The sequence below is a fragment of the Rutilus rutilus genome, assembly GCF_951802725.1.
Source record: "Rutilus rutilus genome assembly, chromosome: 9".
Lineage (NCBI taxonomy): Eukaryota > Metazoa > Chordata > Actinopteri > Cypriniformes > Leuciscidae > Rutilus > Rutilus rutilus.
This window is the reverse complement of record NC_140223.1, coordinates 30742495-30768753: the sequence shown is the minus strand read 5'-3', so window position 1 is coordinate 30768753 and position 26259 is coordinate 30742495. Positions and strand designations below refer to the sequence as shown.

Here is a 26259-nt window from a genome sequence, read left to right as displayed (position 1 = left end):
ATGACACAGTTTTAACTAAGCGTCTCTGTTTCTGCATCTGCCGCTGGCAGTCGTGTTGTAAGTAAATCTGTTGTTCAAATCCTTCTCTCACTCTTGTTCAGTCAGTCTCTGTAGAGATTGATTTTGTTCATGTATTTCTATTGTATCAGCTTCATGCAGCTCACAGTACGTTTATATATGCGGTTATAATCGAGTTACAGTCGGTTTCTGCATAGTCGGGCAACACTCTTAATCTCTCTGTCCAAATATACATCACACAATACATTATCAAATATTTGTAGGATCTGAGCCTCTTCATTTTGGGGTCACACTGGCCCCTTCATGGTCAGAAGTGACCAAAGCCTTAAAAAAAAAAAAAAAAAATTTGAAATCAATGTAATATTTTTTGTTCAGTAATAATTTTTTATTATTATTTAGAATTTTGAGAGGATTTTATGATACAATGCAATTTTTATAAAATTTTATGAGCTATTTTTTCCAATAAAATGAATATAATTTTTTTTTTTTTTTTTTTTTTTATAAATGCAATATTATGAAAGCCTTTAAAATACATTTTTAAAGTGAGAATACGTAGTGTCACCTGGACGCGTTAAAAAACAAAAACGTGTGATGTCATGGTGTAACCACCTATAGCTCCCTATATAAATATAAACAAACACTTTGATTGGCTTTGATTGTGTGTGTTAGCTTGTGTGTGTGTGTGTGTGTGTGTGTGTGTGTGTGTGTGTGTGTGTGTGTGTGTGTGTGTGTGTGTGTGTGTGTGTGTGTGTGTGTGTGTGTGTGTGTGTGTGTGTGTGTGTGTGTAAGAGAGAGAATGGGAGTCTTTTGGGTTTTTTTGGTTTATGATTTATTGATTTTATTTCACAATTCGCATATTCTTAAAATCTGTTCTGATGCTGTCTTACCAGTTCATTTGTGTGTGTGTGTGTGTGTGTGTGTGTGTGTGTGTGTGTGTGTGTGTGTGTGTGTGTGTGTGTGTGTGTGTGTGTGTGTGTGTGTGTGTGTGTAAGATTACTGATGTGATGTAATACAGGACAAAACAGCACTTGACTTTAATGGAGCTCTAGATTAAGTGTTTACTGTCAAATCAGAAAACAAACTGTGTAGAAACTGTCTGATTCAGGTTTATCTTCATATCAACTCAATATGTGCCAATTACATGTACTTGAAATGAAAGGTTTGAGGAAATTAAATTACTCAAAATTTTTGTAGTATTTAGATTCCAAAAGATAGAAGCTATACAGAAATACTTATTTTACTAAATTCAATTTAGGATTATATTTTCACTTTTATTCAATATTTTATATTCTCCTACACTGGACAATAAAGTGATAATTATGTGTGTGTCTCCACAGATTTTGTGACATTATACACATGGATATCAAAGCTGCTGTAAAGTTTCTGCTGAATCTGTTTGTTTCAGCATCAGAGTTTGATGCAAATACAGAAGAAAATTACACTGAACTATTAACATCTGTGTGCAGCTACACATCTTTCCCCTGTGATGAGGATTATTATGAAGATACTGAGTATGAGATTCATCAGTGTGATTTCCTGCTGGATCTGTGGTCACATGTGAAGGACTATGAGACTCAAACTGGCAGGAGTGTCCTTCCAGCATTACAGCCAGTTTATCAGTCAGCTCCTGCAGTCTGGATAATAAAGCTCTCAGAGAGAAAGAGCTCCATCCTCCTAGAAGTGCTGAAACTCCAAACAGAGAAGAAACCAGTAGAGCTGAGAGACTGTACAGATGAAGAGAGTGAAGTGAGGGGATTCCTCCAGTGTCTGCCCTACATCTCACAGCTCAGGTGAGAGTCATGGGGAACAGACCAACCATGCTTGATTATTGTATTCAGTGCTCACAATAAAATTAATGAAATAAATGTATATGTTGGGTAGACGGTATACAGTGCTGCATGAATGTTTTGTGAATCCCTTTCAGAATCTGCGAAAATGTGAATAATTTTACCAAAATAAGAGGGATTATACAAAAAGCATGTAATTTATTTAGTTTTGTCCTGAATAAGATATTTTACATAAAGATGTTTACATATAGTCCACAAGCCAGCATATTTTGCATATTTGAACCCTTTCCAGCAGTGACTGTATGATTTTGAGATCCATCTTTTCACACTGAGGACAATTGAGGGACTCAAACACAACTATTAAAAAAGGTTTAAACATTCACTGATGCTTCAGATGGAAACATGATGCATTTAGAGCCGGGGGTGAACACTTTTGAACAGGATGAAGATGTCCAAATTTTTCTTATTTTGTTTAAATATATATTTGTTTTAGTTGTGTTTGAGTCCCTCAATTGTCCTCAGTGTGAAAAGATGGATATCAAAATCATACAGTCACTGCTGGAAAGGGTTCAAATATGCAAAAGATGCGGGAAAACTGAAGAATTTGCGGGACCTGTAGGATTTTTCGGAAGAGCATTGTGCAGTTTAACTGCTCAGGACAAACAAGGGACTCAAAAACAACCATCACAAAACAAAAAAACAGTCGTGGACCATCCAGGTAACAACACACAGTATTAAGAATTAAGGGTACATAAACTTTTGAACATTTTTATAAATGCAACAATTTTTTAATCTTGTGGACTGTCATGATATATTGAGCGGACAATGTGGTGAATTGACAGTCTCTTAGTTTTATTCAACATACGCAGCAGCAGAACAAACTCACTGTCGTCTCTGTGACTGTTTAGCTCCGCCCCTGTTGCCCAGCAACCCTGGAGCGAACAGTCAATCACAATCTTCTGTGTACACATATCACCACATGGACTATAAGTAAACATCTTTAATGTAAAATATCCTATTCAGGACAGCACTAAATAAAAATAGCATTCATTTTGTATGATCCCTCTTAGGCTGCGTTTACACTTGGACATGCGACCTGTATCCGGATGTTGTCCACATACACATTGAAAAGACAAGTGTAAACGCGCTTCTGAAAGGAATGTTATCCGATCAGCGTGTCCAGGTTCGGAGGTAGTCGAGGACACATTGTGATCGGATCTCAGTGTAATGTAAACGCAATCCAGCCATCGTGTCTGCATTCAGTCGAGTGCGAAGTACATCGCAAATATACTGAAATGTTTGCCTTCGCACCCGAAAGTTGCAGAACCATTCATTTTCTGTAAAGAACGCACATTTTTCCCACCACAGCTGGCAACATTCTCGGACCCATACGTTTCTCTGTACCGTTTCCATTACGGCATCTATCCACATTAATAGTACTTGCAGCCTCTTCATCCTCCACATTCTCCTCATTTTGCGAGATTTGTAAAACTGTTTTTAAAAGAAAACGTACTTGGTTACTAACGTAACCTCGGTTCTCTCTAGAAGAGGGAACGAGTACTGCGTAAGTATCTTACGCTAGGGGAAAATCCCTTTTCCGCGAGATATTGAAGCCAAAAAATTATCCTTAATTTTGTATTATTGTAAAACGCGTTGCGGCAGCATACAGACATAGGCAAGACGGCTCGTGTGCCTATTGGCTGTTCTGCGGCAACTGCAGCAGCCTATCGAGCGAGGCCTAGCATGACGTCAGACCCAATGAGGGTGCTTCGCGCCCACTGCGTCACGTCCCGCCAAAACGGGCGTGGCTTAGGCCTATAAATCCGCTCGCGGGCAGCTGATATCTGGTTTTTCATCGCCGAAGCTAACCTGAGCGTGTGCATGCACGGCAAGATACGCAGTACTCGTTCCCTCTTCTAGAGAGAACCGAGGTTACGTTAGTAACCGAGTACGTTCTCTTACGAGAGGTCTCTCGTACTGCGTAAGTATCTTACGCTAGGGGACCCAATGTAAAACGCCGTGCGTGCTGGGATCTGACACCAAAGACCCAAGGGCGAAATCCCGGGGTTCATAGAGTGCATAATCACCAGGGGAACTCACAGGGAGTCCGGGAAGAGGGAGGGGCGGAGCCGCGCTCTTCCACATATAGCAGCGTCCTTCAGACGCAAATTACATCATACAGACAGGGCGGAGCACGGCCTGAACTGATGGAAAAATTGTGGGTCTTATTCATTGCCCATAGCATTTCGTGGTCGATCATCGAGCAGTGCTCACCAGACACAGTATTCTGAACCGATAGCATCAGAACAGACAGTACTGGTATATTCAGACCGACAACAGCCTGGCCTGTAAGGCGGGAACCTCTAGGTTATAAAACCTTATAAATGTAGACGGGGAGGCCCAGCCTGCCGCCATACATATATCTTGCAAGGCAATCCCACTTGACCAGGCCCACGATGAAGCCATGCTTCTCGTGGAGTGCGCTCTGACGCCCAACGGGCACTGCATACCCTTGGAAGTGTACGCCAGCGCAATGGCGTCAACTATCCATCTGGATAGGCTCTGTTTCGACGTGGCTAGTCCCTTGGAACGTCCGCTGAACGAAACAAAGAGCTGCTCCGTCTGCCTGAAGACAGATGAGTGAGAAACATAAGCTCTTAATGCCCTGACTGGACAAAGGAAGCTCGCGTCTCCTTCCTCGTCAGAGACCAGTAGGGCTGACAGGGAAATGACCTGCGCCCTAAACGGTGTGTTGAGGGATTTTGGAACATAATCGTGCTTAGGTTTGAGTATAACTCTTGAGTCATTAGGCCCAAACTCCATGCACGTCGCGCTTACTGAGAGCGCGTGTAAGTCCCCTTTGCGCTTCACTGAAGCGAGAGCCAGAAGAAACAACTGTCTTGAAAGACAGGTGTTTAAGATCAATCGTCTGTAAAGGCTCGAATGGGTCACCTTTCATGGCTTCCAGCACCGTAGAAAGGTCCCATACAGGGACTGAGGGAGGTCTGGGAGGATTCAGTTTCTTAGCTCCTCTAAGGAAGCGGATGACTAAATCGTTCCTTCCTATTGACTGACCAAGAGTTGTTCCCGAGAACGCTGCTATGGCCGCCACATACACTTTGAGCGTGGAAGGGGTCCTGCCCTTATCCAGCAGCTCTTGTAGGAAGGAGAGAACCTCCGTCACCCCACAGTCTGGGGGCGACACGCCACGAGCTGTACATCAGCTGGAGAACACTGACCATTTCGAGGAATAGAGACGTCGCGTAGACGGAGCTCTAGCCTGCGTGATCGTGTTTAACACTCCACTTGGGAGGTCAGCGGGTACCCGTTGATGGCCCAAACATGAAGGGACGCGGATGCCAAATCGAGCCCTTGGCCTGAGAGAGGAGGTCCCTCCTCACTGGCACTGGCCATGGGGCAGTGCTCGCTAGCTGCATCAGAACTGGGAACCAGGGTTGGTTTTTCCAGAACGGCGCTACGAGTAGCACTGAGCATCCTTCTTCCCTGATCCGTTCTATCACCTGAGGCAGGAGAGAGACGGGAGGGACAGCGCGTCCCTGCTCTTGGAGAAAAATTCCAGACAATGAGCGTTTTCTTGAGACGCGAACAGGTCTACTTCCACTCTGCCGAATTTCTTCCACAGCAGCTGGACTGTCTGTGGGTGTAGAGACCACTCACCTGTCGGAACATTGTTCCTGGACAGTCTGTCCGGTCCTACGTTTAGGAGCCCTGGCACATGCGCTGCTCTCAGCGAGAGCGTGGTGGATGCGTCCGTAGACACTACCTTCACTACTACGAGGAAGTCCCCAGGCTTACACCTGATTGGTACCAGTCGTTTGCTTTCCAAGGTTTCAGAGCTGCGATGCATTTCTGATTGACCTTGAGACGAAGCAGACCGGAAGCCCACGCTCTGCGCGGTACTCGCGCTTTCAGCCAGAACTGTAGCGGGCACATGCGAAGCAAGCCCAGCTGAAGTACTGATGATGCTGAGGCCATGAGACGATCCTCTGAAATTTCCTGAGCGGGACAGATGCGCCGCAGCGGAAAGAGCTCGCTGCGCGCTGAATGTCTAGTACGCGCTGCGGTAAAAGTCGCGCTATCATAGACAGCGAGTCCAGTTCTGTGCCCAGAAAAGATATTATCTGTCTGGGGGACAGAGAACTCTTCGCCCAATTGACTCTGAGACCTAGATTCTCGAGATGATCGATCAAAATGGTCCTGTGCTCTATGAGCACCGATTGAGATTGAGCTAGAATCAGCCAATTGTCCAAGTAGTTCAATACTCGCATGCCCTGTAGTCTGAGGGGTGCGAGCGCTGCGTCCAAGCACATCGTAAATGTACGGGGTGCTAGGGACAAGCCAAACGGTAGGACTGTGTACTGATATGCCTGGCCCTCAAAGGCGAATCTCAAATATCGCCTGTGACGTGACGCTATCTGTATTTGAAAATACGCGTCTTTCAGATCTATTGACACAAACCAATCTCCTCGGCGAATCTGCGCAAGGATTTTTCTGGTCTTGAGCATTCTGAACTGTCGCTTTGCAAGCACTCTGTTCAGTTGCCTTAGATCTAGTATGGGTCTGAGACCCCCGTCTTTTTTCGGTACCAGGAAGTATCTGCTGTATAGCCCCCCTTCGCTCTGAGCTTGAGATAACGGCTCTATGGCCCCTTTGCTCAATAGTTTCAAAATTTCGGCTCGAAGTAGGTGTGCTACTTCTGTTTTTACCGTGGTCTCGATGCGCGTCGCATAACGGCGCAGGCGTCGGTGAAACTGTAGCGAATAGCCTCTTTCTATAATGTCTAGCACCCACTTCGAAACCCCGGGTAGCCTTGCCCATGCATCTGCACGAATGGCTAGGGGTTGAATGCGAAGCGTGCTCTGGTCGCTCAGCGACAGAGGGGCTTCGGTGTGCTGCAACATAAGCGTCGCGCTTATGACATTTGAGGCAGAGGGCGCGCTGATAACAGCGGGCAGATTGCCCGCGCTCGACTCCTCTGCGGTGGTTAACCGAGAGGGGGAGGGCTGGGCGAGTCCCGTAGGACTTGTCATGTCTATGTGTGGATGTGGGTGCGGGATAGCGGGCACATTTACCACACCAAGAGCATTGTCCGCCTGAGCAGAGCGAATGCACGTTGGTTTCGTTTTTACAGAAACCTCGAGACATGCAGAACGTAGTGATTGTGGGCACTGGGCAGTGGGCACATCTGCTACGTTTAATGCGCAATCGAACTGGGTCGATTTTATGTGCGCGAGCCCCGTGTGACGGGCTGTGCTTGTGTGTAGGAATGAGCACTGTGCAGTGGGCATTTTGTCTACACTCATAACACCAGACACCACACTCTTTGTGGGATTTATCTGGGTAGCCGTGAAAACGGCATTTGTGTGCAGGCAAGTTGACTGCAAAATACACTGGAACAGTCACATTTCTTGGAACTGAACGAGCGATGAGTTTTGGTGGAAGTCCGGCCGCAGCGGGACTTGAACACTGTCGTTTCCCTGGGCGTGCTAGGACGACTTCGGGGCCTCGGGCTTTACCGCAATCCTGGGCCGCGGCCTGTCGGCACTGCGAAGTGGCGGCGGTGGGCGGAGGCTGAGGCTGTGAGCTCTGAGCAGACGGTTTCGCACGGCCTGCTGCAGAACTGGAGCGCTTCGACAGGAAGTGCTTCATAGCCTGTGACGCTTTCTGTACCTCTGCGAATCTTTCCGCAAAATCTTTGACAGAAGTTATGAAGAGGCCAGCAGGAGAAAGCGGAGCGTCGAGGAACGCGGCGCGCTCAGACTCAGACATCTCAGAGAGCGTTAGCCACAGGTGTCTCTCAGTCACAGTGAGAGAGGCCATGCTCCGTCCTATGGCCTGTGCAGCAGACTTAGTATACACATACATACACACATACATACACACCTGGACTTACATTATGCCTGGTCACTATATCATCATATCATTATAACACTGGACTCAACACTGACTCTTTTTAAAATAATTTATGATCATGAATGTTATATTGTTTGTATTGTTAAAATTTGTACTGTTTGAAATTTGTACTGTTTTTGTTTTTCTCTTTTTTCTTCCTGCTAAAACTGTAGCTGGAACTTTCAATTTCCTTTCGGGAGTCATCCCAAAGGATTAATAAAGATAAGTCTAAGTCTAGTAGCGCGGAGAGCGAGGTCCGTAGCACTTCTCAAGTCTGGCACGCAAATTGCATCTGGTCCTTTCTCGTCCAGCTTTCGGAGGAGATCGGCCTGGAAAATTTGCAGTGTGGCCATAGTATGCAGCGCTGACGCAGCCTGCCCAGCGGCGGAGAAAGCGCGACCGAGCAGGGTTGACGTCATGCGGCAAGCTTTTGAAGGTAGCGCCAGTTTAGCGCGCCGTCCAGCGGAGGGCGGGCATAGGTGGGCTGCTATCGCTTCTTCGACCGGCGGCGAACACACACACAGCAGAGAGTGTAAAGGATATAGGCGCCGGATAGCGCAGCAGGAAGGCGATTGAAGGCGGCACGGCCAGCGACTTCAGTGACGACTCGTCCCGCTGCAAAGGCTTCCTCAGACGGCGCGGCTTCTCTCTGGATCCAGCAATGCGTGTGCTTCGCTGAAGAGATGAAAAATCAGATATCAGCTGCCCGCGAGCGGATTTATAGGCCTAAGCCACGCCCGTTTCGGCGGGATGTGACACAGTGGGCGCGAAGCACCCTCATTGGGTCTGACGTCACGCTAGACCTCGCTCGATAGGCTGCTGCAGTTGCCGCAGAACAGCCAATAGGCACACGAGCCGTCTTGCCTATGTCTGTATGCTGCCGCAACGCGTTTTACAATAATACAAAATTAATAGAGATGCACCGATTACAATTTTCTAGGCCGATTCCGATTTCCGATTTTTCATTGAGTTTGACCTGCCGATACCGATTTTAGCCGATTCCGATTTAATTTTTTTCTAACCATTTTACAGCACACACAAATATTTATTTTCTATCTTTTCTTTAACCCTTTCACGCATAAGTTTAAAATATTCTAACTGACTTGAGTTTTTTCAAGGCGAACGTTCCCTTTAATGTTTCCATGGCAACGCGTCACTCGATACACTGCAGCCACAATAATAGGCCTACTGTATGACAGATTATTTCGCTTTTCCTTTTTTATTCAAAATATTCACAAACTTGCTTACCATGTCATCAACTAGCCTATCTGATATTCCGATGCTCAAATACGTGTAAGTGAGTGTGTTTGGTCGTTTAAAAACCTTTATAAATAATCTTGATCTATAACATGAGATTGTCATGACAAATCACTGGAAGCAATAGCAGGTGAACAAGTGTTTATTAGGACTCAACACTCAATACAATGAATATCACTCAAAGTCAATGAGGAAGATCCTTCTCAGGTTGAACTCGCGAAGACGCTTCTCTGGCCACAGGGCTGACGGAATACTCAGGGGGATGACGCTCAGGCTCGGTCACACAGGGACTTCGATGGTCAGGTGCTCGGTGCTCAGTGCTCGGTGATCGGTGCTCGGGTGCGGTGAAACAACAGGAAAACATCCACAGCAGAAGACGACAACAACCCGGAAGACGGCACGAACAACACGAGGGACTGCAAGCAACGGATGGACACTGGAATGGAGAGATGAGTGAGTATATGTAGAGAATGGTAATGGGAAACAGCTGAGGAGGGGAAATGAGATGATTGCAGACAGCTGGAGCACTGAACAAACACGCGAGCGGGACAACGCCCACTCACGCAAACTCACAGACATGTAAACAAACAGTGACACGCGACACAGAGGAAACAATGAATTATCAACGTGACAGTACCCCCTCTCCTAGGAATGCCTCACGGCATTCCCAGACCTCCTTACCTGTCGATTGTAATCATCGATAAGGGAGTGATCCAGGATGTCACGAGCAGGAACCCAACTTCTCTCCTCCGGACCGTAACCTTCCCAATCCACCAAGTACTGAAATCCACGTCCCCTCCGCCTAGAATCCAGGATGCGACGGACCGAATAGGATGGTTCCCCGTTTACGAGTCGCGGCGGTGGGGGAACTGGGACAGGCGGATTAATACGTGAAAAAAACACAGGCTTAACTTTAGAAACGTGGAAGACGGGGTGAATCCTCCTGTACGCCGGAGGAAGATTGAGGCGGACTGCCACCGGACTAACAATCTTGGTGACAGAAAACGGGCCAATGAATTTAGGAGCTAGTTTATTCGACACGGAACGGAGAGGAATGTTCTTGGTAGAAAGCCACACTTTGGAACCGACGACGTATACGGGAGGCCTTGACCGGTGGCGATCGGCCTTGGCCTTGGTGCGCTCCCGCACTTGGAGGAGTGTCTCTCGGGCCCTCGTCCAAGTACGGTGACACCTCTGGATGAAGGCGTGGGCAGAGGAGACCGCAACTTCGGATTCAGCACTAGGAAAAACAGGTGGTTGGTACCCTACACTACACTCAAATGGAGATAGGCCCGTGGATGACACTGGCAACGTATTGTGGGCGTACTCCACCGTAGCAAGTTGTTGACTCCAGGAGGAGGGATTCCTGGAGACCAAACATCGTAACGTTCTTTCCAAGTCTTGGTTGGCTCTCTCAGTTTGACCATTGCTCTGGGGATGGAACCCAGAAGACAGACTGACTGTCGCCCCCAGCAATCTACAAAACTCTCGCCAAAATCTGGACACAAACTGGGGTCCCCTGTCAGAAACCACGTCTGTCGGGAGGCCATGTAACCGAAAGACGTGGTTAACGACTGCCACCGCTGTCTCCTTGGCTGAAGGTAATTTGGGCAAGGGAATAAAGTGGGCTGCCTTCGAGAATCGGTCCACCACGGTCAAAACTACCGTGTTACCCTGGGAGGGTGGGAGGGCGGTGATAAAATCTAGAGCGATGTGGGACCAGGGTCTCGAAGGCACCGACAGCGGTTGAAGTAACCCATCTGGGGGTCAATTGGACGACTTACCAGTGGCACAACTAGAGCAAGCCAAAACAAAACTGTGAACATCACGAGCCATAAGAGGCCACCAGAATCGCTGCTTAACAAGAAATATGGTACGACTCACCCCAGGATGGCAAGCTAGACTGGAACAATGACCCCACTGGATAACGTCTGATCGTAATCCCTCCGGCACAAATAAGCGGTTAGGTGGACACCGGATCAGAGGCGTTACCCCTTCTAAGGCCTTCTTGACCTTCGATTCGACCTCCCAAGTGAGCGCAGAGATAATTAGGGTCTCTGGAAAAATGCGCTCGGGAGTAGATTCGTGTTCGGGACGATCAAAAATACGCGACAAAGAATCGGGTTTGATGTTCTTGGAACCCGGACGATAGGAAAGAGTAAAATCGAAACGGCCGAAAAAAAGTGCCCACCGAGCCTGCCTGGAGTTCAATCTCTTGGCGGTTCTAATGTACTCCAAATTCTTGTGGTCAGTCCAGACTATAAAGGGTACCCCTGAACCCTCCAACCAGTGACGCCATTCCTCCAAAGCTAGCTTGACTGCCAACAACTCACGGTTACCAATGTCATAATTTCGTTCAGCAGGAGATAATCGATGTGACAAAAACGCGCAGGGATGCATTCTGTCGTCTGAAGGAGAGCGTTGTGAAAGCACTGCACCTACCCCCACCTCTGACGCATCGACCTCTACCACAAACTGACGTGATGCATCAGGGGCAATTAAGATTGGAGCTGAAACAAAGCGGCTCTTGAGTTTGGCAAACGCAACCTCAGCTGCGTCTGACCACCTGAACGCAGTTTTGGGAGAGGTCAAGGCAGTCAGGGGTGCGGCTAGTTGGCTGAAATTGCGAATAAAACGCCGATAGAAGTTGGCGAATCCCAAAAACCGCTGCAGGGCCTTGCGGGAATCTGGGATTGGCCACTCTACCACAGCCTTAACCTTGTCAGGATCCATCAGCATACCTTCAGCCGACACAATGGCCCTCATTTATCAAAAGTGCGTACACCATATTTCCAGCGTACACCTGGCGTACACCTAAAACCACGGTGACTTTGAGATTTATCAATATGGACGTTGGCGTACGGCACGCTCAAATCCTACGCCAGCTCAGGAGGTGGTGTACGCACGTTTTGAGTGCGGGAATGCGCAGAAAAATAATTCCTAACACCACAAAACGCACTGACAAACTAAAAGATATGATATATTATGACCCACTGTAAAAAAAACAACAACATAGTAATTATAAACTTCAGTGTTTATTTTTGTGCAACATGGACTTCAATGTTTAATCTGTGTGACTTTACCAAAGCATTTGAATTGTAGGCATATGTATTCCTTAAGTTGCGAGCCTGTGCGCTTTACCTGACGTTTCAAGCCTTGTTTATACTTTCGCCTGGCTCCGCAGCGCGAGTCTCCGCAGACTGCGCGCGCACCTCCCCAAACGGACGAGGCGTTTATATTCGACGCGCTCGCCGTTGTACTATTCTTTGAAACGATGGTTAAGCCAGGGTTAGGCTCGGCAGGTGTGCACGGACTGGGTTTAGTAATGAAAGGCTTTCAATGACCAAAAAAATTATTCAGACTGACAAAATAATAAAAATGACATTCTTCTTCTTTTAAATAATAATAATAATAATAATACAAATAATAATAATAACGACATTCTTCTTCTAAATAACAATAAGCGTCATTAATAATACAAATCTAGAAATCAATTTTGTTTCTTTCCACTTCCCTGGTTTCGCTTTCTCTTTCTCAAAGAAGTTTCTCTTCTTTGCCGTCTTCCGTGTGTCCATGGCGTAAAATGAGGGCGTGGGGGGAGCGGAGACTTGAATATATAGGGGCGTGTTATTCTAATGACGCTCGTTTTCAGCCGTGGCATTTATCAAGGGCAGGTATTGCGTACACCTTGATTTCAAAGGTACGCACAGCTTCATAAATCAGGCGATGAGAGGAGTGTAAGCATAATCTTACGCCAATATATACGCCCGTTTCTACGCAAGAATGATAAATGAGGGCCAATGTGTCCCAGAAAGGGAACCGACTGTGCATGAAAAACGCATTTCTCCGCCTTGACAAAAAGCCCATTCTCTAACAACCTTTGAAGCACTAGTCGTACATGTTGCACATGTTCCTGGAGAGACGAAGAAAAAATCAATATGTCATCCAGGTAAACATATATGAATTGATCGATCATGTCTCGCAACACATCATTGACTAGTGCCTGGAAGACTGCGGGACTATTGGAAAGCCCAAAAGGCATAACCAAATATTCAAAATGCCCCCTAGGGGTGTTAAAAGCAGTCTTCCATTCATCCCCCTCCCTGATGCGGACCAAATGATAAGCATTACGCAAATCCAATTTTGTGAAGAGTGAGGCTCCCTGCAACCTCTCGAAGGCTGAAGACATTAACGGCAAAGGATAAGTATTCTTTACCGTGATGTTATTCAACCCTCGGTAATCAATGCAAGGTCGCAGAGATCCGTCTTTCTTCCCCACAAAAAAGAACCCCGCCCCCGCTGGAGAAGAGGAAGGGCGGATGAACCCGGTTGCCAGAGAATCAGAAATATATTTCTCCATAGCCTCCCTCTCCGGAACTGAGAGCGAATAGATCTTGCCCTTAGGCGGAGACTTACCTGGCAGAATATCTATAGCACAGTCATAGGGACGATGCGGAGGGAGAGAAGCAGCCCTTGACTTACTGAACACTTCACTCAGGTCCCGGTACTCCTCGGGCACGTTTGATAAGTCCACGGCTTCCTCCTGAAACACAGGGACAGAAACAACAGAACAAGCAGACACTAGACACGACTTATGACACTCAGTGCTCCAAGCTGAGATGGTTCTGCCTTTCCAATCGATACGTGGGTTGTGCAAGCTAAGCCAGGGGTGTCCTAAAACTATGGGGGTGAGTTGTGAGTCCGTAATGTAAAAAGAAATGGTTTCGGCATGATTTCCTGATGTGATGAGGGTAAGTTTTTCGGTAGCTTGAAAGATGGCAGGTAGAGTTTGTCCGTTGAGCGCATTGACCGTAATTCTCTGGGGAAGTGTTCGGAGGGGAATCTGTAACTGTAGTGCAAACCGGTGATCCATGAAGTTACCTTCGGCTCCAGAGTCTATGAGTGCACTGCAGTGGTGATCCTGGGTAGACCATCTCAGTCTTACCGGGAGGATGGTGGAAGTGGATGAGGTCTTTCCTGCGGAGATCCCACCCGATAGTAGCCTCATACTTACTATCGGGCTGGGCCTTTTACCGGACAACTATGAGCAAAATGTCCGGCGCCACCACAGTACAGACAAAGGCCCTGGGATCTCCGCCTTTCTCTCTCCTCCCGGGAAAGCCGAGCTCGCCCCACCTGCATGGGCTCGGGATCGTGGGGACCGAACGCGTCCAGACCACTGGACCGCTGGTTCTCCATCCCGCCGCGAACCAGATTGGGTGACGTCCTCTGACCAATCCGAGACAGTCGGGCGTCCACTCTCAAGGCCAGATCCATGAGCTCGTTGAGGGAGGATGGGAGGTCCAGGGCGTAGATCTCTCTCTGGACACGTTCGGCCAGCCCATGCAGGAAATGATCCCACTGCGCCTCCTCGTTCCAGCGACACTCGGCCGCCAGGGTCTTAAACTCGATGGAATAATCCGACACGGAACGATCTCCTTGGCGTAGATCCGCCAAGACCCTGGCAGCTTCCCTTCCCGCGACGGCTCGATCGAAGACACGTCTCATCTCCGCCGCGAGTGCCTGGAACGAGGAGCAGCACTGGTGTTGGTTCTCCCACACTGCAGTTCCCCAAAGCGCCGCTCTCCCAGTCAGCAGCGTGAGCACGAATGCTACCTTAGCCTCCTCTCTCTAGAAGGTTCTGGGCTGCAATGAGAAATGCATACTGCAACGTGTTAGAAACGAACGACAAAGGTTAGGCTCACCGGAGTACAGCTCAGGAGTGGGCAATCGAGGCTCAGACTGGGAGAGAGGCACAGCTGGTGTAGGGGGAACTGCAAGTGCTTCCAGAGGTGCTGGCGCAGTGGGAGGTTGCAGCTGATGGAATCGCTGGGTGAGCTCGGACACCTGTGTGACAAGAGCCTGAATCGCACGTCCAGTCTCCCCCTGGTTGCGATCCTGTGCATCCATCCGGTCGATGCACCCGCGAATGAATTCCTCCAATGAAGCAGATGAATCACCCGCTGCTCCCGTTTCTTGGTCCATCCGTTCTGTCATGACAAATCACTGGAAGCAATAGCAGGTGAACAAGTGTTTATTAGGACTCAACACTCAATACAATGAATATCACTCAAAGTCAATGAGGAAGATCCTTCTCAGGTTGAACTCGCGAAGACGCTTCTCTGGCCACAGGGCTGACGGAATACTCAGGGGGATGACGCTCAGGCTCGGTCACACAGGGACTTCGATGGTCAGGTGCTCGGTGCTCAGTGCTCGGTGATCGGTGCTCGGGTGCGGTGAAACAACAGGAAAACATCCACAGCAGAAGACGACAACAACCCGGAAGACGGCACGAACAACATGAGGGACTGCAAGCAACGGATGGACACTGGAATGGAGAGATGAGTGAGTATATGTAGAGAATGGTAATGGGAAACAGCTGAGGAGGGTAAATGAGATGATTGCAGACAGCTGGAGCACTGAACAAACACGCGAGCGGGACAACGCCCACTCACGCAAACTCACAGACATGTAAACAAACAGTGACACGCGACACAGAGGAAACAATGAATTATCAACCGTGACAGAGATGGGCGCTGCAATGTTGTCCAGTTAGTCGGATTTACAACACGTGAATTCATCAGTTTCTCCCGAAATAAATGCAATAAGTGGCCGGTGAACTGAGAAGAATAGAGTAAACTTTATAGTTACTTCCACTATGTTTGTCTGATATGAATAGCACACGTCGGCAAATTATATTTGAATAGATTGTTATTGCTGCTTCCACAGACATCAGTGTGTATTTTACAAACTCCAAATGTATTGTTTTACTCGTGCTTATGTGTATTTAAATATCTGAAACCTAAAATAAACATTATAAGGTTGAAAACACTGCTTAGTTGTGATATATGACAGCGCTGAACGCGTCCGACTCTCAGCGCCAGCCAACGCGAGAAAGCACAGTTTGAATCTGGCAGTTATGCGACGTCACTGAACAGCACCGTACTCTCAGGGGCACAGAAATAAAAATCCCATATATGAGACCATACCGCTCAAAAGGTTAATCATGCGGCGCCCGAGTGTATTTGACCGGCATAAAATCGGCATATGTCAGACTGACCAGCAGTTTTTCATCACGTGAAAATCGGCCAATTCCGGTCACCAGCCGAGCAAATCGGTGCATCTCTAAAAATTAAGGATAATTTTTTGGCTTCAATATCTCGCGGAAAAGGGATTTTCCCTATAGCGTAAGATACTTACACAGTACGAGAGACCTCTTGTAAGAGAACCCTCCACCTCAGGTCGACTTTGCACCGGAGCCATCCTTTTTTTTTTTTTCTCTCTCTCTTTTTTTTCCTGCAGGAATACGAGACCTGATCTGTTATCCAGATACTGAAACCACTTGATGTGGACGTGTAAACGCACCCTGTCCTGATTGGCTTATGATCCAATCTGCTTGATCGGATCACAGTGATTGCATGTTAATGCCAAGTGTAAACGCAGCCTTATTTTGTTAACATTATTCACATTTTCACAGATTCTGCAAGGGGTTCACAAACCTTCAAGAAGCTGTGAGCGTGAACCAGATTTCAAAACACTAAATTGAAGTGTGGTCATATTTTTATTCAATACTGATCTGATAACTGTTTAAACCAATTACATAAAAAGGTAGATTGGTGTAATTTAAATCTGTAAAGAAAGTCTGATTAGCCCTAACTAACTGCTAGTTGTTCAGACTAGTTCTCATGACACATTTTTAACTAAGCGTCTCTGTTTATGCATCTGCCGCTGGCAGTCGTGTTGTAAGTAAATCTGTTGTTCAAATCCTTCTCTCACTCTTGTTCAGTCAGTCTCTGTAGAGATTGATTTTGTTCATGTATTTCTATTGTATCAGCTTCATGCAGCTCACAGTACGTTTATAGATGCGGTTATAATCGAGTTACAGTCGGTTTCTGCATAGTAAATATACATCACACAATACTTTATCAAATATTTGCAAGAATAAAAAACATCACACATTACTCTTGACTTTCACAGTTAGTGCACAACGATGAGGCCAATTGTAGATTAACATACTGGATGAAGTCAAGATACAATCACATTATCTGTTGCCTGTTCATCCGTCTTCAGAAACACCAAACCAGTACAATTTCAACTGGACTAAAAAAATGTAGATAACACTTTAAGAGTAATAATAATAGTTTTATTAATAATAATAAAACTAATCATATTTTAGCCCAACTGAAATGTAATGTTTAAAGTGCATGTAAACGTGATTACTGATGTGATGTAATACAGGACAAAACAGCACTTGACTTTAATAAAGCTCTAGATTAAGTGTTTAGTGTCAAACCAGAAAACAAACTGTGTAGAAACTGTCTGATGCAGGTTTATCTTCATATCAACTCAATATGTGCCAATTACATGTACTTGAAATGAAAGTTTTGAGGAAATTAAGTAAGTTACTCTAAATTGTAATTGTATTTAGATTCCAAAACATAGAAGCTATACAGAAATACTTATTTTACTAAATTCAATTTAGGATTATATTTTCACTTGTATTCAATATTTTATATTCTCCTACACTGGACAATAAAGTGATAATTATGTGTGTCTCCACAGATTTTGGGACATTATCTACATGGAGAGAGAAGCTGCTGTAAAGTTTCTGCTGAATCTGTTTGTTTCAGCATCAGAGTTTGATGCAAATACAGAAGAAAATTACACTGAACTATTAACATCTGTGTGCAGCTACACATCTTTCCCCTATGATGAGAATTATTATGATACTGAGTATGAGATTGATCAGTGTGATTTCCTGCTGGATCTGTGTTCACATGTGAAGGACTATGAGACTCAAACAGGCAGGAGTGTCCTTCCAGCATTACAGCCAGTCTATCAGTTAGCTCCTGCAGTCTGGAGAATAAAGCTCTCAGAGAGAAAGAGCTCCATCCTCCTAGAAGTGCTGAAACTCCAAACAGAGAAGAAACCAGTAGAGCTGATAGACTGGACAGATGAAGAGAGTGAAATGAGGGGATTCCTCCAGTGTCTGCCCTACATCTCACAGCTCAGGTGAGAGTCTCATGGGGAAAATACACTCATAGTTTGATTCAGTTTATTTTAATGTTGTCATTTAAATGCATGTCAGATCCATTAGTGATTTAAGCTTAATTTCTATTGTTTCAATGTAGCTGAAGATTCTGGCTGCATTTACTGTAAGACAGATCTGTTGTTTTGATACCTATAATTTTTCTAGTTCCTACTGTTTACATTCACTTGAGATGAAACTGACTGCATTTACATTAATATTGAGCCAAAACACACTAAGAAAACCATTTGACCTTGATATGATGTTTGTAATTATTTAAATATTTTTACTCTATTTTAAGTACAGTCAAATATTCAAAAATATTATTTTCTCAACCCTCATTTTGAACTTTTGTCACACACACTCGGTTTAAGTGCTACATCTCTAAGGCTTGTCAGTAAACGGCCACTGTTATGATTGGCTAAGGTCATTTCATAGAAAAAAGTATCAGTGCCTCCAATATTGCACGTGAGTGTTTTGAAAACATTATCCATAAATATAAAACTGCATTTACAAGCAAAGCATTATGAATTTGTTTACATTTGTTTTGTTATGAAATTGTTTACTTGCTCTTTGCGATGTGCTTCTGTCAGATCCAATAGAGTTGCCATTGCTCTTATCTTTCAGTAAACGTTTCTTTCCAAACTCTGCATTAAATTGTGCCTGATTACAAAACCAAGTCTGTAGTGAAATGATCTGAACAAACATAATCTTCCAACATAATCCTAGACATTGTTTAATAATAAACCATCCATTTGTTCCTAATGCTGGAGGCCTTCAGAAGGCTGTGCAGATCTTCCCTAACATCTTAATATTGAACTAGTTTAAAACTTGCAGTGAGCTTCAGATGCCTGTTAACATGAGCACCTCTATAGTCTTGGGTGAACTGCTCTCTCTTTCTTGTCTCTTCATTGTTCTCCACTGCTGGGCAGGTTACCAAAATGAAATGGTAAAGTAGGCGTTGATGTGTTGTTGTGGAGTTGGTCAGATGAAAATATCTAATATAATCTAATGTCACAATGTGGAGGAAGTAGAAAAGTCATTTAGCAGCTTGATTTCAACTTATGACAATTTTTGGGGGATCTGAAAAGTTGTTTTCGCTGTAGAATGACATCTTATATGTCAAAAGATCAAAGAAAATGTGATTTCTCATTCCATAAATGCTTTATTGGTCAAACATAATACTGTGGCTTGTTCACCAGAGAAAAGGGGAAAATGTGGCCCTACTAATATCGACTTTGGTAACTAGGGATGTATGATTTAGACAAGAAGTCTCAGCTAGGCAATACCTCTTCTGAAACGTGTTGGTCTTGTGTTGTGGCGACTAACAACTGGATCTGGAAACACATCTGTTTGTGATCAGCGGTTCTGTGTTTCCTGAGTTTATAATGTTTTCTTCCACACAGCGAGACTCACAGCTGATACGTGAATATATTTTGGTCTCTAGATATCTGGGGAATAAATGGAATTGGTTGTCAGTGTAAATGCAGCCAAAGTGTTTATTAATGCATCAGTAATGGTGGAGCAACCATCTGTCTGACAGAGATTTACATTAAAGATGAACTGAACTGAAATAATCAAAGTTGATAATGTGTTGTTTATGACAATTAAAAGTAAATTACACAAAAAATTTGAATTAAAAATATCAATATAGCTCTTTTTTTAAGCAACACAAAAATTGCGTTTGTTAGTATAAGAACGCTGGCAATTCCGATGACGTCACCGGCATGGTAGAACCTGCAAAGGTATATAGGCAGCTGCAGCTGCAGGTCCTATACACAGACGAAAATGAGTCATTTTAATGGCATGAGTATCTGACTACCACCACATGCCCGGCCTGACACATGAACTGTAATTATGAACCCAAGCCCGATTTAAACCTACCATTTTTTTAATAAGTGGGCCGTTATAACCAGGGGCGGCGCCAGAGAATTTTTTAACGCAGGTGCTGAGGGGGTGCTAGATATATACAAATAGTATTAATAAATGAGCAAACATAGGCCACTTAATATTTAATAATCAATTATTTTAATTATCACAATTAAAGTATTAATTGTATTCAATTGAACAAGCAACATTCAGCATTCAATCAAATATTCTTATAGATTTATTATTAATAATGATAATTAATAATTATCCTAATTATTTCAACATAATATCTCGTTATTTCGTAATATGTAGCCTACATAATATGTGTGCGTGCAACAAGCAAGATGTGCATTTGTAAATCCGGTGACGCGCATGCATTTATTTATATTAATAAACAGTGTCGGCTGCAAAGATTAAGCTGACGATCGCCATCTCCGTAGTGAACGCGCCTATAGAGAGAAATGCACATCATTACATAATCAGAGAGTAGCCTATTTATTTTCGTTTTGAATTGTTTCGTTTAAAGACATCTCAAGCTTTCTATATTTCTCATGTGTGTAAGGCATACACTGAGTTTCGGTTAAGTTAGGATGAGATGCGCTCCAGTTCACGTGCAATGCAAGTGGACGCGCGGACGCCTCCATGATTATAATGTCTGCTATATTTGCTTATTAAATACAGGCAATTGATTGATGAAAAAAATATTAAAATTAAGATACAATTTAAACAAAACGAAATTCACTTTAAAGAAAGGCTTTCTACAATGCAAATCTTAATTAAGTGGTCAAAATCATGTCTGACCCGCTCCATATCTCTCGATATATTGCTCATCCTATCTTACTCATGCTGTTAACTTTTTTATATTCAACATAGATGAAAATAATAATAATAATAAAAAAAATAATAATATTTTAATGAAACTAAATGAGCTTATTTAATGGCTACAACACGTATAGTAGGCTTACAGACTCTCTATTTGTACAAATTGCTGCATATTCATTTACTTCTGAATTGTGTATGTTGAAAGGCATTTGTTTGTGCATAAAACATATCTGACTGCAACATTTATCAAGTTAACGGATAATTGTGCGTGCATTTATTAATTATTATCTTAGTGAATAATGCAACAAGGATGAAGCATGTAAACTGCGTTGTTTGTTTATTCAGAATGGAAATGAATCGCAAATAGATCAGAATGAAGAAACGTAAAAAACTGAACTCCCTCTGTATCAACAATGTGCCCTGAGACAATGGACATCAGCTAGCTTCAGGGTGGGTAGGACATTGGAATCTGTTTACAGACCTGCTGTGGTTTTATTAGCAGCTAGTAAACGCATTATTATCGAGACGAGTCATGATTTATACCGTACGGTTTATGGTCGGAGTGGTGGCTAGCTTGTGGAGTTTGACAAAAGTGCTTCCAACGTGTTTACGTTAGCTGCTAGCTCTTTCCCTAGGTTGGATCGTTTGGTATATAGCTTGATTTTGTTACTCAATTTCAATGAATGAGTGTCTCAGTTTTGTTGAACGCTATAAAGCTATATTGAACACAATATGGTTTGTGTATGTGACAACGTTACATCCAGCCCTTTGCTTAGCTTGCTATCATGATAACAGTTAACATACTTCTCTGTCCTCTGCCTTGACGTGAGCGTTTCAGCGCCCTGTCTCTGCGGTTACATAGATAGCATCGGTGGTGTTAGTACTTGCCATTGGTCTATCGGTCTGCCCTGTACTACAGCCTGAAAAGTTTAACATTGACGGAATGGCCTCAGGTTTAGCCTAACCCTCACCAGTGAACCGGTTGTATTGAAAGTACAACTCTCTAAATAGTCTGTCGCTAAAAAATGCTCACTACGGACTCGAAATCCAGGGGCTGCATGCAATGGCTGCTCTGCTAGTGTTGGTTAGCAACGGAGTAGCTTACCATTCCAGTGACGTTGCCGAATGTTGAAATCCAACATGGCGGCGCCCGTGTAACAACAACAACATTTTCAACATACCATTTTATCCCTTTTAACAAATTCTGCCACTTTAAAAATTGTACCAATGAGAATAAATAAAATGCATCTGTTATATCACCTTTACTCAAAATTCCAGTTCAGTTCATCTTTAACATCAACTGAATCTGTTTATTAAATTAATGATGTAGAACTTGTGATTCAGGAAATTATTTAAATTGCTGTATTTGTTTCATTATGTTTCACAGTTTATTTGCAGTTATGCACTATTTTTTGTTTGAAGAATGTAATTTCAACTAGTGTGGTTCAATTTGCCAATAATCATTTGATATTTTGTACAAAAAATGCAAGTCCACCTCAGAGCAAAACTGAAAACTAAAGATGATTATTAAAACATCTGTTCATCACTTTTCACTGTTCAATTACACTGACCTTAGGTATTATCTGACAAACTGTTTGATTAATTTCAAGATTCTTTATTTGTCTCCTTTGTCATCTCTAACTTAATCTTGTTCATTCTTTCTTTAGATTTGTTGGACAGAATAAATCATCTGAATCATGGGAGAAAAGAAAGAGATTCATACTGGATTTGTGTCTGCAAGCTGCTGTTCACCAGAAAGAGACAATAGAAGAAACTGTGAAGAAACTGCTGTCATCTGTGAATTATGAGAGGTGTGATTTCCTGCTGGATCTGTGGTCACATGTGAAGGACTATGAGACTCAAACAGGCAGGAGTGTCCTTCCAGCATTACAGCCAGTTTATCAGTCAGCTCCTGCAGTCTGGAGAATAAAGCTCTCAGAGAGAAAGAGCTCCATCCTCCTAGAAGTGCTGAAACTCCAAACAGAGAAGAAACCAGTAGAGCTGATAGACTGGACAGATGAAGAGAGTGAAGTGAGGAGATTCCTCCAGTGTCTGCCCTACATCTCACAGCTCAGGTGAGAGTCTCATGCGGAAAATACACTCATAGTTTGATTCAGTTTATTTTAATGTTGTCATTTAAATGCATGTCAGATCCATTAGTGATTTAAGCTTAATTTCTATTGTTTTAATGTAGCTGAAGATTCTGGCTGCATTTACTGTAAGACAGATCTGTTGTTTTGATACCTATTAATGTTTTAGTTCTACTGTTTACATTCACTTGAGATGAAACTGACTGCATTACATTAATATTGAGCCAAAACACACTAAGAAAACCATTTGACCTTGATATGATGTTTGTAATTATTTAAATATTTTTACTCTATTTTAAATACAGTCAAATATTCAAAAATATTATTTTCTCAACCCCTAATTTTGAACTTTTGTCACAAACACTCGGTTTAAGTGCTACATCTCTAAGGCTTGTCAGTAAACGGCCACTGTTATGATTGGCTAAGGTCATTTCATAGGAAAAAGTATCAGATCCTCCAATATTGCACGTGAGTGTTTTGAAAACATTATCCATAAATATAAAACTGCATTTACAAGCAAAGCATTATGAATTTGTTTACATTTGTTTTGTAATGAAATAGTTTACTTGCGCTTTGCGATGTGCTTCTGTCAGATCCAATAGAGTTGCCATTGCTCTTATCTTTCAGTAAACGTTTCTTTCCAAACTCTGCATTAAATTGTGCCTGATTACAAAACCAAGTCTGTTGTGAAATGATCTGAACAAACATAATCTTCCAACATAATCCTAGACATTGTTTAATAATAAACCATCCATTTGTTCCTAATGCTGGAGTCCTTCAGAAGGCTGTGCAGATCTTCCCTAACATCTTAATCTTTAACTAGTTTAAAACTTGCAGTGAGCTTCAGATGCCTGTTAACATGAGCACCTCTATAGTCTTGGGTGAACTGCTCTCTCTTTCTTGTCACTTCATTGTTCTCCACTGCTGGGCAGGTTACCAAAATGAAATGGTAAAGTAGGCGTTGATGTGTTGTTGTGGAGTTGGTCAGATGAAAATATCTAATATAATCTAATGTCACAATGTGGAGGAAGTAGAAAAGTCATTTAGCAGCTTGATTTCAACTTATGACAATTTTTGGGGGGTCTGAAAAGTTGTTTTCGCTGTAGAATGACATCTTATATGTCAAAAGATCAAAGAAAATGTGATTCCTCATTCCATAAATGCTTTATTGGTCAACAAACATAATACTGTGGCTGATTCACCAGAGAAAAGGGAAAAATGTGGCCCTACTAATATCGACTTTGGTAACTAGGGATGTATGATTTAGACAAGAAGTCTCAGCTAGGCAATACCTCTTCTGAAACGTGTTGGTCTTGTGTTGCGGTGACTAACAACTGGATCTGTTTGTGATCAGCGGTTCTGTGTTTCCTAAGTTTATAATGTTTTCTTCCACACAGCGAGACTCACAGCTGATACGTGAATATATTTTGGTCTCTAGATATCTGGGGAATAAATGGAATTGGTTGTCAGTGTAAATGCAGCCAAAGTGTTTACTAATGCATCAGTAATGGTGGAGCAACCATCTGTCTGACAGAGATTTACAGTAACAGCAACTGAATCTGTTAATTAAATTAATGATGTAGAACTTGTGATTCAGGAAATTATTTAAATTGCTGTATTTGTTTCATTATGTTTCACAGTTTATTTGCAGTTATGCACTATTTTTTGTTTGAAGAATGTAATTTCAACTAGTGTGGCTCAATTTGCCAATAATCATTTGATATTTTGTACAAAAAATGCAAGTCCACCTCAGAGCAAAACTGAAAACTAAAGATAATTATTAAAACGTCTGTTCATCACTTTCACTGTTCAATTACACTGACCTTAGGTATTATCTGACAAACTGTTTGATTAATTTCAAGAATCTTTATTTGTCTCCTTTGTCATCTCTTACTGAATCTTGTTCATTCTTTCTTTAGATTTGTTGAACAGAATAAATCATCTGAATCATGGGAGAAAAGAAAGAGATTAATACTGGATTTGTGTCTGCAAGCTGCTGTTCACCAGAAAGAGACAATAGAAGAAACTGTGAAGAAACTGCTGTCATCTGTGAATTATGAGAGATGTGATTTCCTGCTGGATCTGTGTTCACATGTGAAGGACTATGAGACTCAAACAGGCAGGAGTGTCCTTCCAGCATTACAGCCAGTTTATCAGTCAGCTCCTGCAGTCTGGAGAATAAAGCTCTCAGAGAGAAAGAGCTCCATCCTCCTAGAAGTGCTGAAACTCCAAACAGAGAAGAAACCAGTAGAGCTGATAGACTGGACAGATGAAGAGAGTGAAGTGAGGAGATTCCTCCAGTGTCTGCCCTACATCTCACAGCTCAGGTGAGAGTCTCATAGGGAACAGACCAACCATACTTGATTATTGTATTCAGTGCTCACAATAAATTAATGAAATCAATGTATATGTTGGGTAGACAATATAAATGTGATCGTGAACCAGAATTGAAAACACTGAACTGAAGTGTGGTTTTGTCGACACCACAGCGGCCGGATGCATAAACTTCTTATATTCTTACAAATTAGTCATCTCATATTTTTCTTCTTCAAGACTGATAATAACTGTTTTAGCCAGTTACATAAAAATGTATATTGGTGTAATTTAAATCTGTAAAGAAAGTCTGATTTGCTCTAACTAACTGCTAGTTGTTCAGGCTAGTTCTCATGACACAGTTTTAACTAAGCGTCTCTGTTTCTGCATCTGCCGCTGGCAGTCGTGTTGTAAGTAAATCTGATGTTCAAATCCTTCTCTCACTCTTGTTCAGTCAGTCTCTGTAGAGATTGATTTTGTTCATGTATTTTTATTGTATCAGCTTCATGCAGCTCACAGTACGTTTATAGATGCGGTTATAATCAAGTTACAGTGGGTTTCTGCATAGTAAATATACATCACACAATACTTCATCAAATATTTGCAAGATTAAAAAACATCACACATTACTCTTGACTTTCACAGTTAGTGCACAACGATGAGGCCAGTTGTATTCTGATTAACATACTGGATGAAGTCAAGATGCAATCACATTATCTGTTGCCTGTTCATCCGTCTTCAGAAACACCAAACCAGTACAATTTCAACTGGACTAAAACAAATGTAGATAACACTTTAAGAGACTAATAATGTTTTAGCCAAACTGAAATGTAATGTTTAAAGTGTGTAAACGTGATTACTGATGTGACGTAATACAGGACAAAACAGCACTTGACTTTAATGGATATGGAAGTAAAATAACGACAAATGTTTTTGAAACAGAAAAGTTTATTGAATTGCACTACTTGAAAAAGTGTGCATTGCATTAACCCTGCTTGTATTTTAATGCATTGTATTTTTAGGCCTTGCATTTTTATGGGCTGAAATCCAACATGGTTGTTTATTCAAGCTGTGAATATTTCAATTCAAAACATTTCACACACATTTTCATTATTAAAAATTCAATAATCCATATTTACCTCTCAAATTTCACTTCCAAAAT

At 43.0% G+C, this 26259-nt stretch overlaps 1 protein-coding gene across 1 annotated transcript in view; it reads left to right on the top strand.

Moving 5' to 3' along the window:
• Positions 1 to 26259, top strand: part of LOC311297098 (uncharacterized protein) — a 312417-nt gene that overhangs the window by 247033 nt on the left and 39125 nt on the right. The window contains exons 37-40 of the mRNA XM_084419211.1: positions 1356 to 1808; positions 17538 to 17987; positions 22362 to 22769; positions 24704 to 25111. Of these exons, the coding sequence (XP_084275337.1) occupies positions 1356 to 1808; positions 17538 to 17987; positions 22362 to 22769; positions 24704 to 25111 (1719 nt within the window). The remainder of the gene's footprint in view (positions 1 to 1355; positions 1809 to 17537; positions 17988 to 22361; positions 22770 to 24703; positions 25112 to 26259) is intronic.